We start from the raw sequence: 25,892 nt of genomic DNA, 5'->3' as shown, positions 1-25,892 counted from the left end.
GTGATTCATCTTGGCCCTTGTACCAAAAGAATCATGGACAATACCACACACAAAATTTTGGTTGTTATCCAATGAGACTTTATTGATGGACATTAAAATTTGATATTAATGTGTTGTTAAATATAATCATTTTGAGGTTCCATCTACTTTTAAATGTCTAGACATTCTTAGATTGCAGGTCATACCCACATATAGGAAGCCAGCTCTGTAGCTATGTTTGTACTAGATCATATTTCCTGAATTCAACCTAACAGTAAAAAATGCTGGTGAGTCAACGTAGTTAACTACCTAGACAGCCATGTCAAGGCAGAAACTGAAGTTCCTGTACTCACTGAGAAGAAGATTAATGATAGAGTACTTAAGGTCAGTGAACAAGAGAAGAGATGGCACAACTTCGTAAAATTTACTATCCTCTATATAGAACAATGTGCTTTTTATGCATAATCTGAAGCACTAGGCATACTAACAAAGATCTCTACTTCACTACTTTTTTGAGATTATAATATAATTATATCATTGTCCTTTCACTTTCTTCTGAACCCTCCCTTGTCTTCTTCATCTCTTTCAAATTGATGGCCTATTTTATTAATTACTAATAATATATATGCATATGTGTGTATGTGCATGTATGTGTATTTTTAAATATAACTTGATAAGTATTATAAGGATACTTTATAAATAAGTTTTCACAGTTGACTATTTGATATTTGATAACCAATTATGTGCTCTCCCCTGGGGAAAACTATTTCTCTCCCTCTCGATATTCCTTAGTTACTTATATTTCTTCATGAAGAGCTGAGGCCTTGTTCCTTTCCTATGTTTATATTATCATGGCTATTTTTATAATAGGTATTCTAGCAAAAATGTACATTACTGAATGTCTTTTAAATGTGTGGGTTTACTAACTAGGTATTACCATAAATTATAATCTATGACATAAACATTTTTATAAACCCAAATACCACAGAAGCAATTTTCCACAGTGTTCTCCTCATAAGACTACAATAAATTATACAGATGCCCAAATGTTTATTGTATATTCAAGTTTACTACCTAATTCTACAAAACTATCTAGAATAGAATCAACAAAAACCAGATAGTTATATAAATATAACTAGATGAATCATCAAACTCAGAATTTATATACAAATACAAGCAGGCTTTCTGAAGTCTCTACAATTGTGTGTGTAAGTGTGTAGAGGAAAACAATACATGTGACTGTTTAATTATATAAATTAAATTATATTCAAAATGGTTTTGAATGATAATATGTTACTTCTCTTAAAACTGGCCTATACACGAAAAGCACTCTACTTACACTTACTTAAAGACATGCAAAAGAATAGCTAGATGTAAGAATATCTCTGGCTTGTCTTTTTGCTCATTTGCATATGACCATTCAAGGCCAACTCTTCCCTAATTTGTCTTTTGTTCTAAGCAGGTCTCTGATATAGGAGGACTCACATCCTGTTTAATTCTATACCTCTGCATATGTATATGTTTGCAAAATACAAATACAGTTGGCATAAATTTTATGGGGTTTGTTTGTAAGGTTGATTGTTTTCTGGCAAAAACAAACAGCCTTCTCAAGTTAAGGGAAGGGGAGATAGAAAACGAAATCAACCTAATAAAACTGGGCTTATGAAGAGAAAAGTATTGAATCCTTACCTTCCAGTTTACAAAAGGAAACACAAGTCCCAATGTGAATAAACCTAGCATTGGTCCCCCACACATGCCATGGATGCTGAGGGCAGCCTGTAGGACAAAGCAGACCAGATCAACCTGACAATTTGTAGCCTCCCCTCACATCAGCATCCCTTTCTTGAACCTTGGGTAAACTTGAGCTACATTCATTAATAATATGAGATTTTTAAATCAGCTCTAAGTTCATTGTCAATGTAGTTATATATATATATATATATATATATATATATATATATATATATATATATATATATACATATATATATATATATACATATATATATATATATATATATATGTTCTCTGTTTGATAGTGTGTGTATGCATATAAAAATATATATGCATCTGTTTACACACCATTACAAACACATATGCAAACAGCTGTACATATGGTTATGCACATCAATGTATATATGTATGTGTTTAGTGTACAGCAATGTGATTAATTTGAAATTGCTGAAGCTACATTATCTTGTTAAAGAAAATAGACATTTTTCTTTCTTTATTTCACTTGCTTAGAATTTAGAAGGCCTTGATTCTAATTCCCAGCACCATAGAAAATATTTTATTTGTTTATTAAGTAATTTACTATATCAATGATATATAACTTATGTTTCCTATCCTACATGGCTGGTCAGTTGTTTTAAATTGGTTTAAAATTTTTGTCACTTAGAAAATAATTGCCTGGAGTCCAAGCACTACCATCCCATCTATTCCACTTCACTTCCTAGAGAATGTCATTAGAGCACTATGAGGAAGCCATCAGACACACTACAATTCCTTCTTTTAATCTTTCTGTATATGTGTGGATGTTCTCTTAACATTTTATTGGATATTAAGAAATTTTGAGTAAAGCATTTTTATATCTTTTATCCTTCAAATGACTGAACCAAATAAATGACCTTAGGATTTATGGAATACCTATAGTATAAACAGAAGTGAAAATGGGTTTTCTGGAATCTATATAATTATGTCCATGTAAAGGCATGTGTAACATAAGAAAAAACAGTAATTTGGCAAGATTGAGAAAGTGTGCTTTCAGCATGAGGAGTCTCTGAGACCTTACAACAACTGGAAAATACAAATTCACTGAATTGTGGTAATGAGCATGTACACAGATACATGCACACACAACACATATAAGACTGCTTTTGTTGCAGCACTTTCTATAGCTGTACAAGCACCATAGAGATTTAAATCAGGATCTAAGCTGCTGAATGCTCCCAAGATCTTATGGTATGTTCGTCATGTAATACCATTTGTTAAGTGACACTGAGTCAAAATCTACCCATATTCTCTAGACAATGACTTATTCAATCTTCATACCCACATAGGACAGTGACATAACAAAAGGAGTTATTTTTGACAATTCAGATCTGACAATAGTAAATATCAGAACATGGAACATAAGAAATGGGCAGAAGATTAAACACTAGAAGAGTTTCTTAGTCAGGGTTTCTATTCCTGCACAAACATCATGACCAAGAAACAAGCTGGGAGAAAAGGCTTTATTCAGTTTACACTTTCATATCGCTGTTCATCACCAAAGTCAGGACTGGAACACAAGCAGGTCAGAAAGCAGGAGCTGATGCAAAGGCCAGTGAGGGATGTTATTTGCTGGCTTGCTTCCCCTGGCTTGCTCAGCTTGCTTTCTTATAGAACTCAGGTCTACCAGCCCATGGATGATATCACCCACAATGGGCTGGGCCCTCCCTCCTTGATCACTAGTTGAGAAAATGCCTTACAACTGGATCTCATGAAGGCATTTTCTCTACTGAGGCTCCTTTTCTGTGGTAATTCCAGCTTGTGTCAAGTTGACACAAAACCAGCCAGTATAAAGAGCAAAGAGGTACAAATCGGAGGTGTCTCCTGAAAAGCTCTCTGAGGCCCTCATTATGGAAAAAGCCTTCCTGCTCTCTACAGATCCTATCCCACATCTTCCAGCACACTATTTCTAGTTAAACAGCTTTTCTAGCCATTGGATTCTCACGGTCTTCAGAATTCTAATATATGTTTCATCACATGTACAAAAGGAATATCATATGTGTGGCATGTTGCCCATGAAACCTGACTGTGGCAATTGTCTCCCTTGGAACATTTCACATACTGAATCTTCTCATGACCCATTTTGTATTCCTACACTAAAACAATAACACAGGACTTGAATACCAAACTTAAATGAAACACCAAACAAAAACATTAATTAAAAGGAGTAATTTAGCTTCTATGGCACTGAAAATTATGGCCACCAGCATCAACCACAAATTCATGATATAAGTATAGGGGTGGTTTTTTAAAAAGTAGACTCAGTAAAATCATTCAAATATGTGGGATTTGAGTTCCTGTTGGTTTCAATCTGAGAATCAGAATCTGCATATTGATTTACTATATTCATACAGTGAAGAGGTAGAGTAAAAAATAGTAACAATTGTCTTTATTTACTCAGATGTGGCAAGAGAAACGATTGGATCGCTGTAGAGGCAATCATCTCACCAGAAAGATAAAATATAGGTTTCCATTAATAGCCTGCCATCATCCATGCTGTGTAAGCTGTGTGGCACAGAGTTGAACCAATCAAATCAGTTTGGCCAGAATGCTTAGCTAAACAAGGACAGAAGGATGAATCCAGCTGTCTTAACTGACTTACTATAGATACCAATTTTTTTCCATTAGTCACTTCGGGTGTCTTGCCTCCTCAGGAACCTGCCACACCATAATTACAAAATAACTAAAAATGGAAAAATCTCTCAAGAAACTTTTTTTAAAAAACCTCATAGTTTCAGCAAATTATTTTTTTAAACTACTGATCACAATGAAAATGAGAAAACAAAGAACCATAAGACTCTGGAAGGCATGTGAGGACAGGTGTTCTATGAACTGAGAAAATAAACCTATTACAAGTCATACTGTTACCATGTTCACCTTCTGAAAATAATTTTGGTTGAAATTTTCATGTATGTCCCATTGGATCTGATGTCGATAAATATTAATGTTGGGCCTTAGAGTAATAGGCATGGCATGAGAAAGGGTAAGGGGGAATTCTGCTGTAAGACCAAATGTCTTCTCCCTCTTTTATTACCTGTACAACACTCCCCATGAAGGATGCAACCACAGCCATGGAGGTACATATAATACCAAAGAGGAGACCTGCAAGAAGGAAAACATGCAATGATATATTTCCTTAAGGTCAACCCTGAGCACCTAACCCTGTGTCCAGCTCAAGTCCTACTGAAGAAGTATAGAAAGAAAACTTTCTGCACACAGCCAGCACAGCCTCTACTCAGAACATTTGTAACCATTCCTCGGGGAACATGAACTTGATTCCAGGATCTAATAATTTCTTTCTGTCATTCCAGAAATCTGTTATATGAAACAGCATGAATGTGGAAGGTGTCTAAGCAAATCCAAGCTAATTTTTTGGTCACTACTGCCAGCACAGCCACTCCCCAGCAATAAGCTAACGAAGAAGCTATTGGACCCTTTAAAATATGGACAGATTTTCATCTTTAATGTGCTTAATCAGCATTAATACATACTACCACTCAGGCTCCAACACCTGAAAGCTTTTCTTGCTTTTTCCCTTTGATGTTTTTTCCATAACGTCTTTATGGCCCTTACTAATGCTATAAAATTGTTACAATTAATGATTTATTTGCTCATATATCAACATATAGATGTGTTTACACATTAGCAAAGGGAGCCTCAAGCACCACTTTCCTCTGATGTCAGAGAAACTTGACATTGAAGTCATTGTATTGTCTAGTGATTTTTTAAAGATTATTTTGTCCCTTTAGATATTATTATTTTTACACATTTTTATCTTATAAACATTCTAAAAGCATATTCCCATAATAACTCATCAATGAAATAAAAGGAAAAAGTAGAATTAGAGAGAGTAACAGATACAGTGGCAGTATCAATCTTAGTCAATGTGATTACTAAGTTTTAATAGTCAACTTGTAAAAGTCTAGAATTACTTGGGAATAGAGTCTCACTGAGGGATTGTCTACATCATATTGGTCCATGTGTATATCTGTTGGGGATTATCTTGATTACTTTGAAGTGGAAACCCGTCCCCCCCAACACACACACATACACACACACACACACACACACACACACACACACATGCTGTGAGAGTTGCTATTCTCTGCATAGGGAATACTGAACTATATAAAATAGGGAAAGCAAGTTCAACACAGCAAACATGCACTCATTCTCTCTGCTCTTAGTGGTAGGGTTAACTAATTGTTTTAAGTTTCTATCACCTTTGCTTTTCATGTGGACTGTATGATGGACAGTAACCTGTAAGCTAAAATAAAGCCTTTATCTTCTAAATTGTATTTGTTACACTAGCTTATCCAAGAAAAGGACATGAAACTGAAACACCTAAAGATCCAATCCAGGCTCCTAATGTGACTATTGATTCAATCTTATTATATCCTCCTTAAAGGTTGAGTCCTAATGACTTACACCAGGGTAATAAAGTCAAATCTATTCTTTGTCCAAAAGGTTCACATTCTGAGAACGCACTACACTAAAGATATCCAAAAATATATTCAAAATACTTTCACAAGAATGATGCTTGTAGATTTTGTCCTACAAAGTCTACATCAACTCCAATGATGAGGCAGTACAGTTGCAGAAATAACTTCTTCCTTAGTCATACTTTTCCATAAATATCTGCCAGGAGGTGGAGATAGATAGCCTTGGCCACACTGACCATTACATCCTCTGGTATCTCTAATTAATGTAGTGGAAAAGATCTGCAGACACCATTGGACAAATATATGATTGTTTCTATCTAACCTCGTGCAAACATAAATAAAAGAAAAAATATATCAGTCTATCACTTATGCATAAATGAGACCACAAAGATTAATTAATTAGTTAATTAGTGATAAATATTTCCATAAGTATTTTCAAATAATCAGAAAAATGTCACTTAAAAACTGGCAATCTCAATTTATAACAGAGATTACATAGGATCATTTAAGCAAAGAAATGTGACTATAAATCAAAGCCAACAGATTCAGCTATAAAACCAACATGAGGATCCAACACCAATACATTTTTATGAAAATTAATTTAAATGCAAAAGCTAAGCATCTCAAGTGGATGTGAAACCTTGAAAGTTGACAGCATATCTACTGAAGAACAAAGAGGTTTTGTGTGTGTGTGTGTGTGTGTGTGTGTGTGTGTGTGTGTGTGTTTACTGGATATTTTGTGTATTTACATTTCAAATGTTATCTCCTTTTCATGTTTCCTCCTCTCTCCCTCCCCCTAGCTCTATGAGGATACTCCCACTCCCACCCACCCACTCCCACTTTACTACCCTAGCATTCCCCTACACTGGGGGAAAGATGAGTTTTTAAAAGAATTGTATGATATTATTCCTAATTATTTCAACTGAACCATCCCAGGGCCATCCACAAATCATAGTTAATACCTCAAATCCTTTGTTTTGTGTTCTTACCTTCACCTTACCATATATCACACAAACACTCCCACACACACCTTACAAAATCCTGGTCATTATAGAGTTCTATTTATATTTCAAGAAAGGTAAAAATCTATAGTGCATAAACAAAATCTGGCTGTTGCTTTCCTATAGAGGAAGCTCAGAGTAGATAATAAGAAAAGTCATGGGGAAGCATTATAAGATATTGGCCATGACAATATATCTCAGTAAGTAATGGGGTTTTATAGGTAGATTAATGTGCTGGCTAGTGTTGTATCAACTTGACCAGAGTGAGAGTCACGAGAGAAGTATGATCCTAAATTGAGAAAATGCCTTCAAATGATTGGGTTATAAGCAATTTGTAGGGCATTTTCTTAATTATCAATTGATGTGGTGTGGAAGGGGACTGACTACTGTGGGTATGGCCATTCCTGGTCAGGTGGTACTGGTTTGAATAAGAAAGCAGACAGAATAAAACACTGGGGCAAGCCAGTAAGCAAAGTCCATTGCTCTTCATCAGCCCCTTCCTCTAGTTTCCTGCCTTCTTTAATTCCTCTTCTTTCTGTGATGAACATTTATATAGAAATGCAAACCAAACAAGTTACTTCTTTCCCAATTTGCTTTTGGCCATGATGTTTCATCATAGCAATAGTTACCATAGCTAGGACAATGGATTTGTCAAAATTCAAAAGTACACACTTAAAAGTTTGCCATTACAATATAGGCATTTCCTATATTAACAGCCTTGAAACAGATATTAAATTCTAGTTAACAATATGCAAGCTAAAATAAATATGGAAAATGAAATAGTGTTTGCTGTTTACTTTTAAGTAACTAACCAATATGGTGGATTAATGGGTTAACAAAGAGCTAGATGGCTATGTGACAAAGTTTAGAAAAAAAAATTCATGGGGAATTGTATATTTATATGAGGGTATTGATATGTTGCCACATTACTTTTATAATAAAATATAAGGAATAAAATATAAGTCAAAAGTGAAAACAAGTATTCTGATGGGATTTTTATTCAATGCTAATTCAAAGTAATATTGAGAGAAATGTATATATCAGGAGTGCAGAGAGAAAGTATAACAAAAAACATAGAAAAGGAAAAGAGGGAACCAAACAGCTAAAATGAGAATAAAGAAATGGATAACAGAACCTTTACATACCGCCATAACCACACTGTTGTAAAATCCAATTTAAACTTTCTGAGTAGACAAGAGTTGGGTAAATGGCTGTGTATTAACTCTATACAACAACTATTTTTTTAAAAAAACCAAAAATATAGGCATCTTACATTGATATCAAACAGCTTGAAGAATTGCTATGTGGTTTGTGGCCATACTACCCTGAGTTTAAAATCTAATCTGATCTTTGCAGCTGAGCAGGGTCAAGCCTGGTAAGTACTTCAATAGGAGAAAATATTGTGAAAAATCATATCATCTATGGTATCAATAAAAAGAAAAAAGACAGGAAAAACTGAATTATATGGAGGAAGGAATAAAGATTTGAAGGAGGCAACTTAAAGATGTAGGTAAAGTACTGCAGAGAAAGTAGTTGTAATTGAAGAGAAACCTAGGGTTTACCCTGAGGGCAAGGATCCATCCACCAAAGGCTTTAAGTTGTAAAACTGCAAATGTCTGAAAGATTCAGGGCCGGCGGCGTTCCATGCTTGCAAACTTAACTTGCAGTCTCCCCAGCTCAACAATCAAGGCACACAGAGGATCCTTGAACTTCCATGGGTTATAAAGAATGAAATTTTTATTCTTTGCAGAAAAGTGAGTTGAACTTGAGAAATGAGAGGCTATGAGTAGAGAATGTGTTCAAAATATATGATACTTGAAAGAAAATGACTTTAAGAAGCCCGTCACCATGTACAATGACTGTATACTAAAAAGTAACAAGAATATAGATGAAATAAGTAACCTATTTAATAAAGTATTCGATAATCCTTAAACTTCTATATTTTCAAAGCATACATAGGAAAATACACAATGTAAATTGCTACAAAAAAGCAGAAACAAGATTATATAGGTGTAATTTTACTTACAAACTAAAATATTTTTATAAATTATTTTTATGGTATATATGGTACATAATTTATCTGTATTTTAAAAGCAGCAAATTTGGGGGAATCAAGAAATAAATGCATATTTTATTGTTTCAAAGCACACAGTGTTCTTGCAGATAACTTGAGCTGTTTTCAACACAAATGAGGTAGCTCACAACTGCCTGCAACTCCAGTTCCAAGGGATCTGAAACCTTCTTCTGACCTCTATAGGCACTACACTATGTGTACCAACCCATATTCAAACATACACATATGCATATAATAATCAAAAATAAGAACCAAATTGTTAAAAAGCAGTGTTTGTGAAAATATAGTTCAATGTGATAGCTGCTTCAGTGATTATAACATGCAATTAATTTAAATAAATAAAAAATCAATGAGAATTTTATTCATGCTGATGTTTCAATTATATAAAACCACCACTATCGTCCATTATTCATGTCTCTTCCCCAAATCTCTCTCCCAACTTTCAGTCCTCTTTATTACTTTTTAGTTATCTCCCAAGTTCAATTCATTCTGCCAATATACTCATATATGTGGAGACATTCATTGGTTCATTATTAACCTATGAGAAATAACACCTCTAAAGAAAATTTAGTCTCTCTTAACAAACAACCATCAACTGTCAATCATTGAAATTACACTTTGTCCATCCAACCTCAAGAAATATTTGCATGGGGGTGTCAGAAATATTATAAAACCAGAGATTGAAGAGAACTAGATCAAACATTGTCAAGTGGACATGACAGCAACTCTGCATCCATGAACTCATCCTGTAGTTGACTGCACAAGACATGCTTAAGATCCAGCCAATCAATATTCCAGAGTAGGTGAATGAAGAAAAACAAAGCCCATATCTCTAGCTGAGGAGATAATATGTAACTTTTCCTTATGCAAGGAAAACTCATTCTCTGTAACAACAATAAGTGATGTTTGGTTTTGATAAATAATTATTAGATGAAGTGGCTAGTCATCTTCTGACAACAATTTATCCATCTGTATATCTGCTTATTCATACTACAATGTTGAACCTTATAGTTCTTGTAGCCTATCTTGGAATGCAACAATCAATTTTACAATTTATTACAGTTATAAAATTATAATGAAGGACAGTTATAAAGTACCCTGACTCTGACAGAAGATGTCCTTCTTCAAGTGACCATTAATACATCAGGGAAAAATTCAGAAGGGGCAGGTGAAAGCACTTGATGAATGAAGAAGAAAGCATGAGCATACATCCTGATGTGCAAAGGATTGCCTTCTATAGCCTGAAGCTTCCAGAGCGTCTGGAACAGAGCATCTCCTCATGTAAAATGTCTGGTAAGATTAATTAATGATTATCAAAAGACACTGATGTAAAAGAAAATTAGACTATGAGATACCTGAAAAGTAGGACCAGAGCAAGGTGAACTAGATAGGTATTTCTTCCTGGTACCCTTTTGGTAAGAACTTTTGAAACTTGAAAATCTATACACATGTGTCTCCATGGGTATTTATGCCTACTCATGCATCCTGATTGCACATGGAAGTGTCTAATATTCATTTCATCTAACTTTCATAATATGGAGTACAATTTCCCCCAGCTATACCTACATAAGCCTTTACTGATCCAGGTACTCAGCGTGTCGGAGAGATGTGGAAAACAGCTCTTGACAAAATCCTCAAAGGTCACTGTTGCTAATGCATTGATGCTGGCAGCCACTGTGCTACAAAAAGAAAAACAAAACACAAAAACATACAACAAGATGGTCTGAACTAACATGGATGTATCTTATGACAAGGTTATCATCCAGAAGAGGCATGACAACATAATTCTGAAAAATATAGATATCTGTATATGTCCACATTCTAGAACTGAGTGAACTACATAATCTCTTCACTTAACCTTCAAACCATTACTCATCTGCATATTCTCTGAAAGAAGCTAAGTTTTTATTTTATAACTTCCATTAATTTCTCTTGAATATATGGTAACAAATAACAAGAAATAATGGAGGAATTTTTCAAATATATGTCAATTTGTGCAATTTGTGTGTATGTGTATTTTTATATGGAAGGGAGTGTCACTTCAGACTCACTTGGAAGAAGGAAGTGACTTTCCAAACCCCCAAATAAGTGTACTTTGCCATTAATCAACAATATGCCTATCTATATATCTACTAATTCATACATAAGTGTTAGAAGTCATAGCCCTTGTAGCCTATCTTGAAATACAACAATCAATTTTACAATCTATCACAGTTATAAAATAATAATTAAGGATAGTAATAAAGTGATATGACTCCGATGGAAGATGTCCCCTTAAAAATGACAGCAAAGACAAGCAGAGGAAATATTCATAAAAAGCAGGTGAAAGGCCTTGGGGAATTAAGAAGAAACCATGTGCATACATATAGAAGTACAAAGGTGACTGTTGTCTTCTACAACTTGAAGCTTCCAGAGTCTGGAATATAATTAGTAAAGAAGAAAAAGAGAGAGTTTGAGAAGAAACACAAACAGCTAACAGCCTTGCTGAGCTCTCCTGTCTCTCTCTGTCTCTGTCTCTCTCTGTGTCTCTCTGTCTCTCTCTTTCTCTCTCTCTCTCTCTCTCTCTCTCTCTCTCTCTCTCTCTCTCTCTCTGACATCACAGAATTGAGTGTGATAGTTGTGCCAAAGCATCAGAGAGTTGGTGTTTTCTTTGCAAAATACCATGGAAGTTTATTTAAATTCCTTGCCGAGAACAAGAATATATTCATTCAATAAATAAAATTTAAACAGTAAAAAATTATCACCCAAGAATGGGAACCAGGGGAACCAGGAAAGGGGGTAACATTTGACATGTAAATACATAAACTATCCAAAAAAGATTTAAAAATGGTTTCTTCTAAAGAATATAATAAAACAATGATTTCAACTTCAATTATCTGTCCTTGTTCACAAAACATAGTTATATAAGGAGAGAAAAGAATATTATTCATAGAAAAGAAGAAAACTTAAAAAATATTTGTGGCTTTAATAATTTGAGGAAAAATATCCCATAATGTCAAGTAGAAATAATTGAGACTAAAAAAAAACTGCAATGTTCAGAAAACTGTGTAAAGGAAAACTAACAACCAACTTCTTATACATACAACATTGTATGTTATAGTCATTAAAAGCAATGAGAACATTACAGCCATAGACCAAAGGAAGACTATAAAATGAGAGAAATAAGCATGTAGACTTTATAAAGTATTTGAAATATATAGAAGAATTAGGAAGAAATAAAAGTAATATTTCAAGTTATTGGTGAGAGATGGTTTATTAAAAAGTTAGACAGATGGCTGATACTTTAAAAGGAAAACCACTGCTCTACTTGATTTTTACATCACATATATAAGATAGATAATTAATAATTTTACCTATTAATAACATAAAATTTACACTATGCTATTCATAGTAATAGAAAGATTTTCTTACTCATTATGAACCAAAATGACATTATGAAATATGACTTATCATTTCAGTATTTCAAAGATGGCTTGGCAACTAGGCAGCATACTGCAGGATAAACTGGAAGAAGCAACCTTCTATAGGACAAGCAATAGAGTCACAGAGGTCAAGTTGAAGATGCAATGAAGACTCGGTAAAGACAGAAAAGACAGGAACATACATTGATCATTAGAATAAGCTTCAAACATGTGGAATAAAACAGGTTCAGGTACTGACCGTGTGAGTAGCAACAGAAAGGATACAGAATTTGAACTGTTCAACCCTAGAGAGCCCATCTTCCAATACTATGATTCCCAGATATTAGACATGGAATGTCAGGATTTAATGTCTGCAGTGCTGAGTTCTGATTTTGTCTTTGGCAAACCATCCCTTTTGTGTGTCCCATCAGAATTTGAAAGGATAGAAATTTTTTTCAGGTATTCACAGCTGAGTTTGCCATAAGTGCTGTGGAAAGACTTTTAGGCTTTTGATCAACACTGGAAACATGTAGACATGTGAGTCTTTTATGACAGGATGAATACAGACAACATTGAAATAACAGCCAGAAAATCTTAAAGTAGTTGTGAAAAATACCCTCGCATCCTACATCCACACTTTACTCACAAAACAAAGGAAAGTTTCCTCCTTCATTCTTAGTAAATCTCTGATTTCCTCATCTTCAGGTTGATAAGAGTGAGTGTAATGTATCTCTCTTACACTCTATGTGATACCAATACTCAGATAGAAACACAGCATTGCAGTGGCCACTTGATTCTCAGCAAGTGTTCACTAGACTGCCATCATTCGAGTCAGCTCAGCATCACTGCCACCTTTGCTGCAATCATCGTCAGCTTGTCAACATACTAACCTTAGAGTTCCACTAAACGCACAAGCCACAAAAAGTCCTGGCAGCCCCGGCATAGTTGCGAAAATCTCCATGACAAAATATGGCATCAGCTAAGAGAGAGAAGCAGAGATGGGGAAGGTGAAGAAGAGTAGATTAATAGTATATTAATAGCTCATCAACATCTGAAATGTTGGAATATAGATTTCAGCAACTGAGATGAGAAAATTATTTCACAATATCTATGGTGTATGATTTTTTTCTTGTATGTTTTCTCTGAATTTATAGTTAATCTGTAAGAGGCCATCCTTAACATATATGTCTTTCAGGGAACCTAATTGTAGCCCAGATTGTAGGAAGGAGACTATATATAACCGAGTGGGACAGGTGAGTCCATATGGAAAGAAAGGAGGAATGAATGATTATAATGAGAATATTGTCTAAGTTTTATAAACCACACTTAGTGATCTATACTCTCATGACATGTTTTGCTATGCTGGGAATGTAATAATAGGTATTATGGGAATAAAACTTATTTGTTCAATTGTATTATTTAATGTTACCTTGTTTATTTTTTTGTAGTTGTGTAACATGTTTTCATACAGCCCAGGAAATGAAATCAATGCTAGACTTAAATTCTTGATCCTCTGTCTCCATTTTTAAATCTGTAACTCCAAGTACTTGACACTGTGCTCACTTTTGTTCAGTTTTTGACTAAAGAATAATTAATTAACTATAAACTACATAGAAAATGAGTATCATCAACAGCCAGACACATGGATTGAAGCCTACCTTCTACTTAACCTTAGCCTGTCTTCAGAATTTGTCTTCCTGAACAAGGGAAAGTGTTCTCTTTCTGTAGGCCCTCTTCTATATATGAGAATGTACTGTGTGAGGTCACTCAGGAGTTAGGGTATGAACTTGGAGCCTTGTGCTTGGCCAGTGGGGGTAGGTTTATGTAGAATATTGATAACTCTACAACTACACAACATAATCCTGCTATGAAAGTGCATACCTGGTCTGGTGCCGAAACGACACCAGAGGTCCAAGGGTCACAATCCTTGAAGTAGGCATACATGATCAAGCCAGAGAAGACGGCACACACCACAATTATCCAGAGGCCCAACAAGTTAAAGTACAAGGCACTAGAAGAGAGGACATGAGCCATTGATCTGACGCATTGCAGCTGAGCAATGATTGAAGGGCATACTTCAAAGAACCAATTCTCCGGCTTCCAGGGAGCATTACACTTTACAACATCACATTAAAGGAGTCCTTACACATTTTAGGATAATTGCCAAATATGAATAAGTTAAGAGTTTTAGATAAATTTTTCTTTTAATAAGGATATTTTTCCCTCAGATTGCAATGTGTGTAGTATATGACCTATTTTCTTGTATAAGATTTTACATAATGATTATTCTCATTACATAACTTTAAGTAATTTTCCCCTACTCAATTAATGAAGCTGTCAGAAAAGGCAACTTACATTTTAATAATTTTTCTTCTAGGGAGATAATAGTGAAGTAACATAAAAATAGAACAATATTGGTTACAGTTGCTTTGAAGATGAGGGCAGATAAGAGTTAAAGTCAACTATTTTAGATGCAATATGAAGAATCAACAATAGGAAGATCATCTTAAACATTATTTGCAGAAGTTAATTTGATTTTACAACACACAAGCAAATTTACAACTGGGTGCTTTCCAAGATCCTATACATTAATTTGCTTTCATGTATGTATTTAACTGTCAAGGTTTTACTCATATTCTTTTTTTGTTAGATACTCTCTGTATTTACATTTAAAATGTTATCCCCTTCCCCCCACTCCGTTCCCATTCCCCCTTTTTCTCCACTTGTCTCCTTAAGGGTGCACTTACTCCCCTGATCCCCCTCTCCACCTCTGTGCCTTGGCATTTCCATACGTTGGGAAACCTACTCTTATTAGACCAAAGGCCTCTTTTCTCATTGATGCTAAACACTGCTGTTTATACTACATATGCAACTGGAGCCACAGATTTCTCAAAATCCCAGGGAAGACTTAAGGTAGGCCGGCCGTACATTGTGCTGATAAAATAAAAAGACTCACTGAGATGAGACTCACACTTCTTTTTGTTTGTTTGTTTGTTTTGAAGAAGATTCCACACTTAAATGTAAAAATATAGATTTCTTTCATGGCAACCATGGCATGATGTTTGAGATACATAAAAATATATATGTGTGTGTATATACGAACATCTACATACTCTCCCTGTATGTGAGTATCTGTGTCTGTATGTTTCTGCACAAACACAAACAGGAGAAATGGCCTTCCTTAAACATTATATTGCTTAATAAATAACAAATATTTAACAAATGCTATTGTTGGTCTTTTGGGAAAAAAATTGATGAGAAATATATACTTCCTTACATTCATTTCTAACTTATTAAGAGGCAGAAAGTCAACTTATCACAAAAAAGTAATATTTAAACCTATGACAAATACCTATTGACTAACAATTCAAAAAGAGGAGGAGAAAAAAGTTTAACCTATAACTCTGAGGCTATTCTGGAATAAATAGGGATTCTATTTCAAAACTAAATTAAACTGTTAAAGGGAAAGAAGATATTTATCATTTATTTCACCAAAAATTATTCTCTTTATAGATATATTTGATTCTAGATTATCTAAAAGCATATTTTATTGGAATTTAATTTTAAATGAATTTTAAGATTGAAGCCACGTGTATTTTTTAGCATTTCATCTATTTGGTGAACTGACAACTATGTGTTTGGAAATGTTACTTAATATAATTTATTAAATAAAATATTCATGTGTCACTGATGGCTTGATAAAATGCTAGGTAATATATCTGGTCTTTTCGCTTTGAAGTATAAAATATATGTATAGTAATGTGGTGATCTCCACTGTAGAATTCAATGGTTGAGTTATTTCAACACAGTTATTCTCACACAGTGAAAATAAGAAATTTACATTGAAAATATTTTAAAATTGTATGAAGTAGTCATTGTGACTAGACTAGGGCCAGGGATCTTGAGGAGGGTCTTTGGGGGAAGGGGATGAAATGCTATTTTTAAGAAAATTTTGGGATTTCTGATAATTGTATAAAAGAATACAAAAATATCTTTGGTTTCTCTGTAGTAAGCAGGCTGTTCTGGAAGTTTTGCTGGAACTTATAAAAATCTAGCTATTTCTTTTCTCATATTCTACAGTAAACTGTCCTGTCCAGCAGCCACAGACATACTTCCTCAACATTTTACACTTGTTAAATCTCTCCTTCAAAATGTTATGGTTATCTGCATGCTTAAAGAATCCTGAAGCAGAGTTAGCATAGAGGGTACTTAATTTTGTTGATCTGCAAATGTAAAGTGAAGCTTGATTTGTTCCATTTTTCTAGGTATCTACATTTAGGGAAACAGAAGCTTCAGGCAAACCTATGAGAAGACAGTAAACAACTCAAAGAACTAGGGCTTTTCATAGACATGGGAAGCAAGGTTGTAATATAGCTCTAATCAACAGTGTGTATTCTTGCTTTGATCTGTGCCCGTACTGTAAAACCCTCAGGCCTCTATTCCCTCAGTGGAGCCACAAGCAATATTTGAAATGAAGCTCCCTGATTCATCAGTTACTACTTTTTTCTAATTAACTATTGAAAATATCTAAATGTGTCTCAACTTACCTCCTAACACACAGAAACAAGCTACAGCTGAAGATAACACACAATGCATCAAAAACGACCAACATCATCTTGCCATGGTGACTACAAGCAAGAAGCGTGCTTTGCTCCTCTTCCTTACTGAATGCACCTAATCTAGCCTACTTATTTTTCAGTAAATAAAGACAGAAATTAATCAAGGGAAAAACCAGCTTGAGGAAGCTGAAATGGAAATAGTTCTGCTTGACTGAAATTGTTGTTGATAGGGTTGTATGAATACTTGATACATGAGCATGTAGACCTACATTTGGGTTCTTGCACTCATGTGAAAAGCAAGGCTGAATGTGCACTCAGGGGCTGGGAAAAGCAGGGAGACAAGAGTATCACTAAGTCCAGATCCAGGGAAACATCATGTATCACAGCAATAAGAACAGTATGGGTCTTTAACCCAACACTCAGGAAGCACATCTCTGAATTTGAGGATAGCTTAATGAACTTCAGGACAGCTAGAGCTATATATGAAATAAGTAACAAACAAACAAAAACCTGAGATAAAGAGTGATCAAGCAGGCATCCAAGTTTCTCCTCTAGTTTCCACATCTGCACTTATCACACAACACATAATTCTGGATACACCACAGTACCATGTACTCACTCACTCACTCACACACACACACACACACACACACACACACACACACACACACACACACCTAAAGACTTTGAACAGAGTAAATAAATATCTTCTTTTATTTCTCGCTTTCACAAGCATGCATATTTTAATGACTCACTAAGGTAAAAAGATAACATAGAAATTTTTTCTTAATCAACAACTTACAGCTTAGCATGCTTTTCTGTTTTGCAGGAGATGCATCTCTGGATGGTTGATTGGTTCACTCCATAGATTCCAAGCCAAGTAAAAGTTCCTCCTACTGCAATTGTCCAAAAAGTATGCCGTCTGAGAGGATCTACATCAAAGCTGTGCCACATAAAGAAATTAGTAACAGTGATAATTCTCGATGACCCACTGTTGTCATGTTATGAGGTCATGTAATTAAATCGTATAAAGCATAAAAAAAATAGCATTGGACATACTCAACAATGTATAGCCGGGATCCATTTCGTGCTTGATCTAGTACATTGTTGAAGCCACCAACATGATTTGATCCTTGAATGAGGACTGTTAAGAAACCCACAATCATGACAACCATCTGAAATGCATCTGTCCATACCACTGCTTTTAAACCTCCCTGAAATGAGAAAAGTAGCACAAGTTATTGAAAATGAGATTTGTAACCCTTCCAACTCAGATAGTCTCCAACTACTGAATCATATATGAACTCATTCTAAGCTGTTACTGAAGATCTTTTTTTAAAGATTTATTTATTTATTTTATGTATTTGAATATAGTGTAGTTGTCTTTAGACGCAGCAGAAGAGAACATTAGGTCACATTGTAGATGGTTGTGAGCCACTATGTAGTTGCTGAAAATTGAACTCAGAACCCCTGAAAAAGCAGCCAGTGCTCTTAACCATTGAGCCATCTTTCCAGCCCCCTACTGGACATCTTTTAAAGGGCAAGTCTTGGGTTTAATATGGCAATAAAATGAAAAATGAATAATATAGGTCCCCATAAAATAATTCTATGAGTTTTTATGGTTAATGGTAGTATTAGAAATTGAAAGAAATACAATTTTTTACTTAAAAGTGTGGAAGAGCAATGAAAGATGAGTTACTTTTGAGAAGTACAGTACAGTAATAACCAGTTCTGAGGAAGTGACAGGGCAAATTCTGAAGAATGAATAAAAATGTCTGAGGTTCAGCACATGAATTGAGAAGGTATCCAGAGGATATGACGGAAAAAGAAATGTAGGAAATGAGGGAAAATACCCTGGAAGATAAAAACGTGGAGTGTGGATAGAAGAAGGGCACATTGGCAAATTTTCTGGATGTTAGAATGGATATATTCAGACAAGACCATTTAAATAATTCTGCAAGAACAATAAAAGCTATGTGATGAGATTCATTTCACAGAAGCCATTGGTGAGCTACTTTAAATTACAAGGCTGTCTTAGACTAGAAATTTCAAATTATTTTTGATACCCAAGATAATCAATGGTTTGAAACAGTGCAGAAAAAAAAAAAAGAAAAAAAAAGAGTGTGGTTTTATTGAGGAATACGTAATGGCTGAGAAACATCTAAGGAAGTGCTCCACATCCCTAGCCATCAGGGAAATGCAAATCAAAACAACCCTGAGATTCCACCTAACACCAGTCAGATTGGCCCAGATCCAAAACTCAGATGACAACAGATGCTAGCGAGGTTGCAGAGAAAGAGGAACACTTCTCCACTGTTGGTGGGGTTGCAAACTAATACAACCACTCTGGAAATCAGTCTGGCAATACCTCAGAAAATTGGACATAGTACTACCTGAAGATCCAGCTATTCCACTTCTGGGCATATACCCCAGAGACACTTTAATACACAACAAAGATATATGCACCACAATGTTCATAGCAGCTCTATTTATAATAGCCAGAAGCTGGAAAGAACCCAGATGTCCTTCAGAAGATGAATGGATACAAAAATTGTGGTAAATTTACACAATGGAATACTACTCAGCCACCAGAAACAATGACTTGACCAAATTCTTAAGAAAATGGTTGCATCTAGAGAATATCATCCTGAGTGAGATAACCCAGTAACAAAAGAACAAACATAATATACAGTCACTGATAGTGGGATGCTAACCCCAGAGGCTCGGACTGCCCCAGAGACTGTGTGAAGCTACATACTCATAGTCCACTACATGCAAACGTGGAAGAAATTAAAGAATTCATTAGAAACACATGTACAGCTGACCAAATTTGGAGTTTTAATATAACTATTGGTAGCATATTTTAGAAACAGAAATACAAATAGTGAGACAGAGACAGAATGAGTCAAAGAGAGATAGAAGACAAAGACAGAGACACACACACTGGGAACAACTAAGAAGGAATAATTATCAGTTTCAACATATATGAGGAGTGAGGAGTTTTCAAAGCAGCACAGCAGTTAGACAAGCAAACACATCTGAGTTTCAGAAAGTTTACTTAAATAGTTAATTTCACCATAGCTATTATACAAGAGATTAAAGTAGTGAATATACCAAAACTACCTCTCGTGTAGAGGAGTGGGCAAGAAGAAAATAATAACCTTATTCCTTTACAGGGTTCCTAAATCAACTGAAGAATTAACTGAGGCTAGGGTTATGTTCTTTTCTTCCTGAATTTTGAAAGTTCCACAATGTTTCTAATGTAGAATTCTTGCTGGAAACACGTGGACAGAAAGAAGGAGAAAAATAAGAGCTTTTTGTAGTATTCTATCACCTGAGTCCCCTAAGACCATCATGAACGTGGCAAAGGCATTTAGGAAAAAAAATTAAATGAAGTGGCAAATAAGGGTGTTTTGCAAGTGAGTAAGTGCCAGAAAAATGAAAGGAGGTAATATTTTTAATACTAAAATAAAATAGAATTACCATCCTGTTACTCCTCCAGAGTGTCAGTAACTGCTATGAAAAGTTGACATACTTATCTTTAGTTTGAGAAGAAAGAAGACACTGGAGTTGCCCACCATTTACTTGGTTATTAAAATCCCCAGTGTAGGAGAATGCAAGGGTGTTGAGGTGGGTGTGGGTGATTGGAAGGGTGAGCATCCTCATAGAAGCAGGGAGTGGGGATGGGAGAGAGGGGAACCAAGGACAGGTATAACATTTGAAATGTAAATACATAAATTATACAATAAAACAAATAAAAATGAAAAAATTAAACCATAATTTTAATAATTGAAACCTCTGTTAAAAACATTGTATTTGCATATAGTTTTCAAATGAAAAATAAATCCCCCCAAGACCAAATACACGTCTCTAATATAGCGTTATCTTGATTGTCTTTAAAGATGCCAAACCCAAGAAGCATGAAAACACATGCCTTTAATCCCAGAATTTGAGATGCAAAGGCAGTCATCTCTTTGTGAATTTGAGGCCACCCTAGTCTACCCAGCAAGTTCCATGATTCAGTGGAAATAATGAAATCCCTTCTCAAAAATAAAACAAGAACAAACAAATAAAGAAGTTACTTTCTGATTCAAACTTTAGTTTTTCAGTACTATGAAGATGAAATTCAGAAGGCTTCTATTTTAAGTGCATACGTATCAGTAGTTGTATAATATTCTGCACGGTCATTCTTGCCTAACTCGACAGAAAAGAGACGGAACAGAGATTTAGTAGGGTGAATTTGAAAAATTTAAACTTCGCAGTAACAAGTTTGTCATTCTGCAAATGGTTGACAGCAATAATTTGTTGAGTCCACCAACATGAGCAAATGCTGGTTTTAGTCAAACAGACTGTGAGAAAGACTGGCTGACCATGCAGATCTGGTTCAATATTTAACTGCTCTTCTTTTTTATACAGTAACTACTGAAACATAAAGACTTATTCCTACTTATGTTTGGACTTTTCTTATTTAGTCAATATCCATTTTCCTGTTCTCTTGCTTAGATACCTTGAGATGCTTTATTTAAACCCCACTTTCTCATTTTGACTGTTTTATGACATAGCTCCTCTTGAAATGTTCTCATCTATTCATGAATACCAACTTTTAAACAATTCAATAGTGCTCTGAATTTAAGATTTTTGAATGCTTTAAATCTGATGCTGTCTTTCTAACTCATAATCCTAACTTATATTTTGTGTTGTTCATCCTTAAAACCCATAAGTACATATGATAATTATTATGTTTTTCTTATTTTATATTACAAATAATAACTAGAATTTTTAATGCTTATAAACCACATTAAAACAATTATCAAGTACCAAAACTTGAGATTCCTTTGTATGAAGTGCTTCACACTTCAGAGTTCTACAAATTTGGAAAGGTTTATATAGAGTTGGTGATAAAGTTGATAGTAAAACTTAAGTACAACAGCTCAGATGCTCTAAAGACTAAAATATTCTGAGCATCCTGCCCACTCACAGTAAGTGTAAGATTTGGGTGGCATTTTTGACTTTTGAATTAGGGTCACTCAGCTTGTATTTCCTTTCTTTTCATAAACCAGTCAGTGCTTCCCCTTGCCTTCACAGTAGTTCCTTTATATTAGTCCTAGGGAATGATTTATTAGTTGTAAAGACTCAGGTTAACTGATACTCAGTTTCGCAAAGATAGCTTTGTTGGGAACTTAACTATAACTTGAGAGTAGTATTTTCTCCATCATTGAACATACTATACCTCTGGTTCCATCCATAGTAAATCATAAAAATTGCTAGGAAATCTGCCAGATGAGTTTCTCCATAGTCTTTTTACATCATTGGCTATATTTTAGGTCTTCCAGTGCATATTAGTCAGTGCTTTCAGTGATGAGCCTAGAGATGAATATTTCTTCTCATCTTTAAAGATGGCACATATTAAACTTGTATATTTTTACCTTTAATCAGTTCTATTGAAAGACCTCAGCTTAGCAACAGTAAATGCCATGTCTGTAAGGCTGTGCACACACGGGGCAGGCTAAGTTAGGGTCCCAGGTGGCCAAGCAAAATACCGGTGGGCAGCCAGCTAGCAATAGACAAAGAAAGGGAGACACTCAGACAAGCCCAGCTTTCAGATAAGCTGCAGCCCCCGACTGGTACCAAGAGTTGTGTCCTTGGAGCCATATTTCTGCCACAGTCCCTGCCAAACAAGATGTCTGTAGTTGACCACCTGGACCTGGGTAAAGACACAATATTTTGCCATACATGCTGAGACAAGGACGAAAAACAGCACCCTGTCCCAGAGGAGGGGCCAAGGCCACCCTTTCCAAAGAACTTGAGGCTTGTCCCCAGTTCACCCTGGTTTCATTTAAACTAACCAATTAAAACACTGTTGCTATGCTTCTGCTTCTGTACCTTGCTTCTGCCCCCCAATCCCTATAAAAAGGGGACTGCCCCTTTGTCCGGCGCACAAGTCCTCTGAGAGACTGTGTGCCCACAGGTACCTGTGTAAATAAACCTCTTGCTACTTGCATCTGAAGTGAGTGGTCTGGCTGCTCCTTGGGAGGGGTCTCTTCAGACGGAAGATACCATCTGGGGTCTTTCATTTGGTGCATTGGCCGGGAAACTGAGACCCCCTACCCAGGGACCACCGACCCACTATCGGGAGGTAAGCTGGCCATCCCTTGTTTGTGTTTGTGTCTGATCGTTTGTCTAACTGTCTGCCGCGCAGCGAACTCTGTATTTTCGGTACTTGGCGCCAAGTAATCAGGTAATCAGTATTAGTATCTGAATCAGTATCAGTATCTGGCGGACTTGGAAGGAGCTGACGAGCTCGGACTTCCCCTCCGCAGCCCTGGAAGACGTTCCACGGGCATCTGTCTGGTTCCACTGTATGTGGAACTTCTGGGAGACGAGGGATCCAGATCTGGACCCTCATCTGTATGGTCTCTGTCTGACGCTGCGCGCTCTGTGTTGATCTGTCTTTGTCTCTTATTCGTTTGTTCTGTGTTTGCCGTTGTCTTGTTTGAAGCCATAGGACAACCCGCCCTTGCCTTACCCTCCCAGTCCTCCCTTTATCCCCGCTGTAACCCGAGGTCCCCAAACAGAATTAATGGACCTCCTGACAGAGAAACCCCTGCCCTATCCAGAAGAGGGGGCACCCGGGGAGGCTGACCCAGCACCTGTGGCACTGACCCAGCACCTGTGGCACTTCCGCTGGCGGCCCGGCCGAACTGGCTCCATCCCCAGTGGCCGGACGCCTCTAAGGAAGAAGAGAGCCAGCCCCAGACCCTACGTCTCAGGCTTTCCCCTTACGACCGGGGCCAAACGGTCGCCTGCAATACTGGCCCTTCTTGGCTTCTGATCTGTAAAACTAAAAAAAAACAACAACCCCCCCTTTTCTCTAAAGACTTCTGTATGCTAACCTCTTTGATTGAGTCTATTCTAGTTACCCATCAGCCCACCTGGGATGATTGCCAACAGCTGCTGCAGGCACTCCTAACCTCTGATGAGAGTCTACCTAGAAGCCCGGAAAAACGTTCCTAGAAAAGATGGGTGCCCCACTCAGCTACCCAATAAAATTGATGTTGACTTTCCCCTCACCAGACCAGACTGGGACTTCACCAGGATTGGAGGGCCGTGGATTGTCTTACAGGAAGGACCGGGATCAAACACCTGAGGAGTTCATGGGGAGGAGGCTTGCATGCAGAGCAGAGGCTGCACGGGGAGGGAATGAGTGCAGGGAGTGCAGGGAGCAGTAAGACCCGCCTGGGGCCGTGACAGAGCCCAAAAAGGTTGGTGGCTGTAGCAAAAATGGCGCAGTGAGACGGTGGAGAGTCTCTGCCTGCAGGTGCTAAGCTGCAGTGACCATGTACGTGGTGAGGGTGGAGAAAAGGACTGCAGCTGGGTGCTATGGCTCACTGAGGGGCGTCACCACTCGCCCCCAGCACCCCGAGAGGCCACTCCCACCAGGGCGGCCTGAGTAGTGCTAGATGAGTTCAGGGCGCCTGTGGAGAAGGTGGCGCTGCTGGAGCAGAGCCGCGGGTACATTGAGGAGCTGGAGCTAAAGGCAAAAGAGCGACTGCCCGCTATGCCAGAAAACTTTGACCCTGGGAACGCCAGAGACTCCTCGGATTGCAGGCTGGGGTGCACGAAGGTGGCAATGGTAGTGGGGGAGGGCTACGTGGCTGGCAGGCTTGGGGCTGGTCCAATTGATTCAGCTTAGAGGCAGGAGGAAGGGAGTGACTGACAGTCTATTGCTGGGCTCTCTGGTGGCAGGTCTTAAAGGGGCCGCAATTTGGCTTAGATAAAAAAAAAAAAACTGGGAAAAAAAAACCCGTATGTGTCTGGTAATAGAGATAAAAAAGACACTGGGTGTACAATAAAAAATAGACAAATAATAGGGGCAGAGAAAGTGATTAGACAGCAGCAGTCAGGTAGGGAGAAGGACTGAGAAAAGTGACATAAGCAAAGGAGAGAGAGAGATAGACAGAGACAAAAAGAAAAAGAAAAAAAAGTGAGAAGCAGAGAAAAAAAAGATAGAGAGATCATAGACAAGAGAGAAATTTGACTGAGATTCTGGGCACAGTGGTGAAAATTAAGTCTGGCACTAAGAGGGAGCCTCTTGACAAAGATCATTATGCTTACTGTAAATTGCCCCAACCAAAAACAAAAAAGGGGGGTGGGGACACCAGCAACAGGAGCCCTGGACATGTGGCTCCAAAGTTTTAAATATTTATGGACTACCCGAAGATCTGTAGATCTCAGAGTGGGCCGGGTATCCCACTTATTCATAGTAATGCCAGACTGTCTCTGCCCTTGGTGGGGAGACACCTCCTGACTAAGAAGGGGCACAGATTCACTTCCACTCTGATGGACCACAGGTTAGAGGACCAGAAGGGGAGCCTTTGCAGGTTCCAACCATCCAGTTAGAAGACGAGTACCAACTCTAAACAACCTGCCTCAGATCAGATGGACTGGTGGCTGCAGACATATCCACAGGCCGGGTCAGAGATTGCAGGAATGGGGGAGGCTGAGAACCAGCCCCCAATCATATGGAGCTAAAAGTCCAGGCCAGCAGTGTGTCAGTACCCCATGTCAAAGGAGGCACGAGACGGGATCAAGACATTCATTATTCGGTTACTCCAACAACTTCGTAAGTGTCCATCAGCTTAAAGTGTGCCTCTCCTACTGGTGCG

General features: G+C 36.9%; 1 protein-coding gene across 2 annotated transcripts in view; it reads right to left on the bottom strand.

Moving 5' to 3' along the window:
* SLC5A12 (solute carrier family 5 member 12) overlaps window positions 1-25,892 on the bottom strand; it is a gene marked incomplete at both ends in the record, with an annotated part of 48,702 nt that overhangs the window by 7,568 nt on the left and 15,242 nt on the right. The window contains 7 exons of one of the 2 annotated variants that reach the window (XM_080931543.1): window positions 1,669-1,755; window positions 4,784-4,851; window positions 10,833-10,945; window positions 13,558-13,646; window positions 14,549-14,678; window positions 18,029-18,169; window positions 18,286-18,440. In XM_080931543.1, the coding sequence (XP_080787669.1) occupies window positions 1,669-1,755; window positions 4,784-4,851; window positions 10,833-10,945; window positions 13,558-13,646; window positions 14,549-14,678; window positions 18,029-18,169; window positions 18,286-18,440 (783 nt within the window). The remainder of the gene's footprint in view (window positions 1-1,668; window positions 1,756-4,783; window positions 4,852-10,832; window positions 10,946-13,557; window positions 13,647-14,548; window positions 14,679-18,028; window positions 18,170-18,285; window positions 18,441-25,892) is intronic. The other variant, XM_080931542.1, reaches the window with a different exon arrangement.

The sequence above is a fragment of the Micromys minutus genome, assembly GCF_963924665.1.
Source record: "Micromys minutus genome assembly, chromosome: 17".
Classification (NCBI taxonomy): domain Eukaryota; kingdom Metazoa; phylum Chordata; class Mammalia; order Rodentia; family Muridae; genus Micromys; species Micromys minutus.
This window is presented reverse-complemented; position numbering and strand designations above follow the sequence as displayed.